This window comes from Lolium rigidum, chromosome 6 (genome assembly GCF_022539505.1).
Source record: "Lolium rigidum isolate FL_2022 chromosome 6, APGP_CSIRO_Lrig_0.1, whole genome shotgun sequence".
Taxonomy (NCBI): Eukaryota; Viridiplantae; Streptophyta; class Magnoliopsida; order Poales; family Poaceae; genus Lolium; species Lolium rigidum.
The window spans coordinates 282,645,534-282,652,322 of record NC_061513.1 but is presented as its reverse complement, the minus strand read 5'-3'; the positions used below and the strand labels follow the sequence as shown (position 1 = coordinate 282,652,322).

Sequence of the window (6,789 nt, the reverse complement as noted above, 5' to 3'; positions counted from 1 at the left end):
TCGAAACACAAAATGATTTCCCAGATGATCTCAAATATGTGCCCTGGACATGAGTTTCGTGACGAAAAAACTTTTTATTTTGTTTCGGCAAAAAAGTGAAATTTTGCAGGGCTATATAGCAGTATATATGTGACGTATTTTGTCTTTTTTAGATTCTGAAATAAAAAAGTTGTTTCCCCGCGAAAACTTTCTACGCACACATGAAACATGCGTACGTATCCGGATATTTTTATTTCAGAATTTTTTAACATTTGGAAAATGCATTTTCAACTAGGATTCCCATGCACCCATGTTCAAACCGGACTTTTCCGCGTAAAACAAATTATTCTCATCCACCCCCGACGACGGCTCCGGCTGACTGCATCTCCCTGCTCTGATCAGCTGCTGGTGCGTCGGCGTCCGCCGCCTCCTTTTCTTCTCTGATCTGACCGGCAGAGACGGCAAAAGCCGGTCCTTCGATGCCGTCAGATGTCTCGATCAGAGCGGCGGCAGGCGCGTCGCCGTCGTCGTGGGCCTGCTCTACGTCCTCGATCACGAACCTGATGCACTCCATCCCTTCCGTCTCCCAAAAGAACCTGATACACCGGCCCCTGCTCCGCATCCGGCATTGCCGCTCCGCCTCATAGCGGTCCCAGATAACGCGGGGGTCACCGCCGGCCAGCACCTCCTCGCAGATCTTGCGCTTGCGCCGCATCTCGCGCTCTTGCTCGTTCAGTTCAGGACCGAACGGCCACGGCAGGGTAGAGCGCCGCTCCTCCTCGATCATCTCCCATGCCGCCTCCGCCATCACCTGTAAACCTAGAAACTATGTTTAGAACTTCCGATGCAAGAGCAAGAATACAGTAACCTGTATTCGCCTCTAAACCTAGAATTTGTCTTTTGTCTTGTTTATGTTCCATAACATGTAGGATGAATTTATAGTTGAATTTCTCTGGAACGATACGATGTGGTAACAGATAAGGTATAGCATGGCGAGTCCACGAAGTTCACGGAATACGAAGTCGTACATGCAACGATATGAAATGTCAACGCTGCATATATAGATCGCCTTTCCGCTTCACTGGGTATCCAGGGAGGTGCTCACATCTTCGATGATGAAAGGAGGTATGGGGTTTAGCGACTTGGAGATGTTTAACTGGCTATGCTTGGCAAGCATGGATGGAGGCTAATAACTAATCCTAATACCCTGCTGGTGCGTCGGCGTCCACCGCCTCCTTTTCTTCTCTGATAAGGGAAGATCCCAGCAGATCAACCTAGGTTGATGCCCGATCTTTCACAGCGAGAACCTGGGGTAGTAAATCCTTCTAACAACGCGATGAATGCAGCCTGGAGAAGAGGAAACGAGTCCAACAAGCAACGGATCGATGAACGATACGCCTCAAACCTCGAGCTAGACAATCCTTGATGAACACAAGAACCTTCGCAGCGGATATAATAGATAAACGGCAGCGCCGTACCCCCGGAGGGATGATACACGTGAACACACGCAATGGGGCAAACTCTAATCTTTAGACTAAACTTGAACTACCCTAAACCCTAGCCGCCCCACCTCCTTATATGAGGGGGAGGTGGCCGGCCAGCCCTTGCTGGGCTGAGGCGCCCCTCTATGGGCCTAACCCTAGTTGGATTGGACAGGCCCAAATCCAACTGACTCACTAATAACCCTAATTTGGCCCACCACATGACCTAGCTACATTATTTCCTAGCATAGAATGAATGACACAACCTTAGACTTAATTATTACATGGCGTAGGTCGTCCTAGCGTGTCACTCCTGAATCCTTGATGGCGTACCACCTAGCTTGGTGGAGGTCTAAAATTGGCCTCCACATAGGCCTCCATGCCCATATCAAAGGGAGGCTTTGCAACAGGGCCTCTTAAAACGCATTGGTGATTTTGTCTATCTATTACGGTATGGGACGATAATTGGATTCCTAGAATAACAGCAATGAAGCCATCTTGTCATTTGAATGACAATAGTTCTGATTGTGACCCAGATGTTATCCATCGAGTTTCAGATCTTATTGATCATGATATTGGTGTTTGGAAGATTGATGTGGTTAGAAGAATTTTTATTCTCGCAGAAGCTGATGCTATCCTTAACATTCCACTTCGACGAGATGGGGTGATGATTTGTGGCCATGGTCTTTGGAAAAGACAGAGAACTATTCTGAAAGTCAGCATATCGTGCTCTAATGAGTCGCAGCGCGGAAACCTCAATGACTGAGAAGCAAATGTGGATTTCCTTGTGGAAGCTTAAAGTTCAGCCAAAGGTTAGAGTTTTTCAGTGGCGGGTTTTACGCTGCCGTACCCAGATCTGAGAAGAAACCGAATGCCGGTAGCCATCAACGGGTCAACGCTGGCAACCACCACTACCGCTGGCAGCCAATGCTGGCCTTTCGGTTTCTCTTGACTGCCATCCGGAGTCTCCTGGATCGTGTACACCTAATCCTACTCCTCTGCCACGGGTCGCTGGAGCGGGCCGGTGAAGTGCCCACTACAACTGCGGGACTCGATTATGTTGGGACCGCGCACTTGACTTAGCGCTGACATATCGTGTGTCTCCATGACTAAGCTACCCATCAACGTCGAACGTGACATCTTCCCCACATCCCTCTCTCCTCACTCCTGGTCGGCGCAGGACGTGGCTTAATCATAGTTGGACCTATGAACTGTCATCACAGTCCAATTAGCGCAGGGTTTGGACTTGCACAGCTGCCGGTGAAAACTAAGGCGAATGATGACGACACATCTTGGGTGTCGTTCCCTAGCAAAGACATTGCTTTTGCAGCAACACATTATTTTCTTGAGGGGGAAGTCCTTGATCTGGGCTCCCCGGATCGGACATTGTCGACACCTTTTTGTGCCTTTCTCCCTATTGAATGAAAACCTTTTTGGAGCACAAACTAACTAGATTTGTGTGGAGGTGGAACAATGCCGTTTTAGTGGATAATTGACGACGGGTTTCAGCGGCATGGTCCAGTGAGATCTTGGTATAGGACGTGTGATGGTGGACACATGCATGGTGGATGCGCTGTCTGTCAGTGGTAGGCTTCGAAAGTGGAGCCAGCCCTACCCCGACAGTATACGGGTTCGCACCCCTTTCTTCCCACAACAACGATGATGTCATCACCACATACTTCATAGCGATAAACCCCATATCCGATCTATAAATCTCGCCGGGTGCATCTATAGGCATGTCGTGTTCATGTTCATGTCTTGTGCAATCTTTAGATCTTATCGATAATAAAGTATAAGACAATTCTTCATCATTATCCAAAGTTGTTGACCCGAGCCCCTTGATGAACAAATAAACCCATCTCCAATCTCAAGAGTTGGATTGACTTTGAGATGGTGAAAACAATCCTTTGTCATTTGGCACCCCAAGTGAGTGGGGGGGGGGGAGGGGAGATGCATGATCAACCCTACCGCGAAAAGGGACCATGATCAGCCCTACAACTAATGCATCTTCAGGAAGTGTCCAAGAACTTGAGCCGGAGATCCGGGGCCACTCAAGGGGCGCATGCGGCAACAATGGCGACGATACTCAAGATGGCATGAGGTTTCGTGGGAGCCCGGCCCTAGCCCGTGAGACCTGATCTACCGCTAGCAACCAAGCTTACAGGGGTTGGATCGAGCTAGGAGGTGCCCACAACGGAGGGCCCTCAGGTGCTTGCCACCTAAGGATTGATCCTTGTGGATATATGGTCTTTGACGACAGCCGACCTTCAACACTCGGAGGGATGCCTCAATATCGTGGCCTACTTCGGTGTGTAGGCTGGCACAACCTACCGGTCTACCCCACAATGAGGACTCGTCGTCGGCTTATAGCACGACCAACCAGCGGGAAGTGGGTCAAGGTGCCTTTTCCTACTAAAGAAGAGCAAGAAAGAATCCACTACCCCTATGATATGACGCCAATGTCCATATTGTGGGAGTCTCATTGATCCCACCAATACTCGCCTGCACGATCTTGGGAAAAATCTTGGTGTATCTTCATGTGCCCGATACACGGAATCGTCAAACTAATGTATAAGCGGAGGTCTAGACTGTGGAGGCCACCTTGCTAGTAACCTTTGGGGAGACATGACACTTTATTATTGCCTCTGTTCACAAAAGGACGTCGTAAGTTTATCTAAATATAGATGAATCATACTCTTTAATGTATAAATAAATTTAAATTTAGACCAATCTCTGATATCTTTTTATGGACGGAGAGAATACCAAGTTCTGCATGCTAGAGCCGTGAGTTGAGAAAAGGAGAAAAATAAAAAGATAAAATTTAGTTCATATATTTATCTAGTTTTATGTGATTGGTCCGTGGGTAAGGTGCCTAGGTGAATCTACCTGGCCTGATTATTTTTTTCTTCGCTCAAAAGCATCTCGGCCGATTAGTCTACGCGATCCAGCTAGCTTCCACTTGCATGGGTGGAGGCGACGCACAGGTCGTAACCTGCGTCAAATACTGGGCATTGCCGATTGACACGCCCTAGAAAACTTGTGAAGTTGTGATGATGCAGGTGAAGTACATCGATCTCACAGTGCATTGCATTCCAGTTCGTGAGAGAAGACTAAAAGCTGAATCGATCCACAGTACTATATTGCCATCACAAAAACAAACGCTCTACAGAATTCCACAACCAGCACTTAAAAGGATATGCGATCATGCAAGAGAAGTACTACGACATAACATAGCATGTACGTTACTGGTTACCATACGCATTGTTCATGCAGTAGATAGACAATATCCATCTGGAAAAGAAATATACGAGACATGTAGTACGAAGAAGCTAGTCCATCTTTACGTAGGTCCCGATCGCATCGATGAATCGGCCGCATTTGAAGTAAAAGCCGACGATCTTGCCGCTGGCGCCGGCTGAAAGTGCGAATGCGGTGCCCTCCTCCTTCCCATACGGCCCATACGTGCGAACGTTGCTCACGAACTTGAGCGACCTTACCACGACTATGCCGTTGAACTGGCCGTAGTGGCCTTCCACGCTTGCCAAGTACTCGCCCGGCTCCAGACGGAACTGCACATGCAAAAAAAGGTAAGAAGAATGTTCGTGCCACCGACTCTCACTGTCAAGTCATTCCGTGATTACTCTCGAGATGGTGCCATGGTGGTAATGGTGACAACTGATAACAAGTTTATCTATACCTCAGAGCGCTTGCCGCCTTGTCCGCCGCATTTGCTGCCCTCCAACCCGGCGCCCTCCCGACCGAGCATGACGGTAATGGCGTCCACGGCGTCCCCGTGGTTGATGACGACCGACACAATGACATAGTTGGCGTTGCACAAGGCCGTCTGCCTGAAGTCGCCGCCGACACCTCCGCAAGGACCCATCTTCGTCACCGCTGTTCCCCGCTTCTTCCCGATCTCATGAGCGAGGCACGTCTTCTGGTGCTCCGCCTTCTCGTGGTACAGCATCTTGGCGACGGAGCAGCGGTTCGGGCAAGCGACGCGGGCAGATCCCAGGACGCGCTCAAGGCCCAGGCAGCGGCTGTAGGACGTGGGGACGAAGCAGCGGGTGTAGCCTGTGGTGATGAAACAGGACACGCATTTGTCCTTGTCCGGCAGGCTGCCGTAGCAGGTGGAGCACACGACATGGCCGGCCGCGCACTGCAAGTACCATACAGAATCGTGCATGTTAGATTTGCTAGCTAGACAGTTCTAGCGTTGATTTGCTGCGAAGAAAACTTTAGACAACATGTGCATACACGGACATACCTGGAACACGGGAGGTGCGAGGGGCTGGAGGCATCTGGGACAATTCAGAGCCTCCGGGTCGACGTCAACAGTGATCATGGCTGCCGCCGCCGGCGGTTCAGCTTTGTCTACGGTATTCGTCTCGGTGGCGTTCTTCTCCATGATCCGGCTCCTCGATCGGTCTTGATATCAGGATGTGAATTTATGGTAACCTGGTGTGTTGTGGTTGCGGAAGATGGAGAGGCTCTCGATCGGTTCGTCTACCGCCGTCGGAACAGCGAACGCTGTCAATGCATGGCATGGCAGCACTTCCACCGAAGAGGCAGCGGTAATTTATTTTCCATCTATCTTTTCGATATCCACAAAATCAGATTTATGAAGCTCCACACATAGACGCGGCCAACCTTTTGGGGCACACTACATTTTTGTCGGTGGGTACATGTGTAACGCGCAAGAGAAAAGATTGGAGTAAAAAATGAAGGAGGCAAAATATATATATAAAAACAACACCAAAATACTGCGTTTTGAAGGAGGTGTTGTGCGGACGGAGGGGGCGAACGCTAGCCCCCATCCGGCGCCACCCATCCCTCCCTCCCTCACCGCCTCGTCGCCCCCGGAGGCTGCCGCCGGCAAATGCCGAGCTGCGCCGGTCATGGGGGCGGCGGGCTTTTGGTCACGTGCCCCCCTCGCAGCTCGCAGATGGAGGGCCCTTGCAGATCAAGCGTGCCGCCCTTCCCGTCGTAGTGGCGGGTGTCGGGCCTGGATCTGGCCAGGGAAGGCAACTCTAGCTGGTATGGCTTCGCCTAGTAGTTGGTTTTGTCCGTGGTGGAGTCGGGCAGGGGGCGGCATAGTTGGGTCCGTGTCGCCGGCGGTTCAGTAGGGATTGTGCCATGGCTGCAGGGGGCAGGGACCCTGGGTAGTAACGCGACGCCGCTCCCGGGCAGGTGGCGTTCGCTGGTGCTTGCCGACGGCCTTCCACGAACGCGTCTACGCGACTTTTGGGTGGCTTAGGTAGCACCCGTCTCTCGCTGCCACCTCACCACTTCTTGGTGGGGCGTTGTGCTTTGCTGTGGACGATGGGGG

The 6,789-nt window shown here is 50.8% G+C and overlaps 1 protein-coding gene across 1 annotated transcript; it reads right to left on the bottom strand.

The window, feature by feature from the left end:
- Positions 1–4,789: 4,789 nt before the first annotated feature.
- On the bottom strand, positions 4,790–5,868 carry LOC124664266. The gene is made up of 3 exons (XM_047201819.1): positions 5,728–5,868; positions 5,158–5,619; positions 4,790–5,029 (listed from the first exon to the last, which is right to left on the bottom strand). The coding sequence occupies exons 1-3, from the start codon at positions 5,866–5,868 to the stop codon at positions 4,790–4,792; spliced, it is 843 nt and encodes a 280-aa protein (XP_047057775.1).
- Between the last annotated feature and the right edge of the window lie 921 nt (positions 5,869–6,789).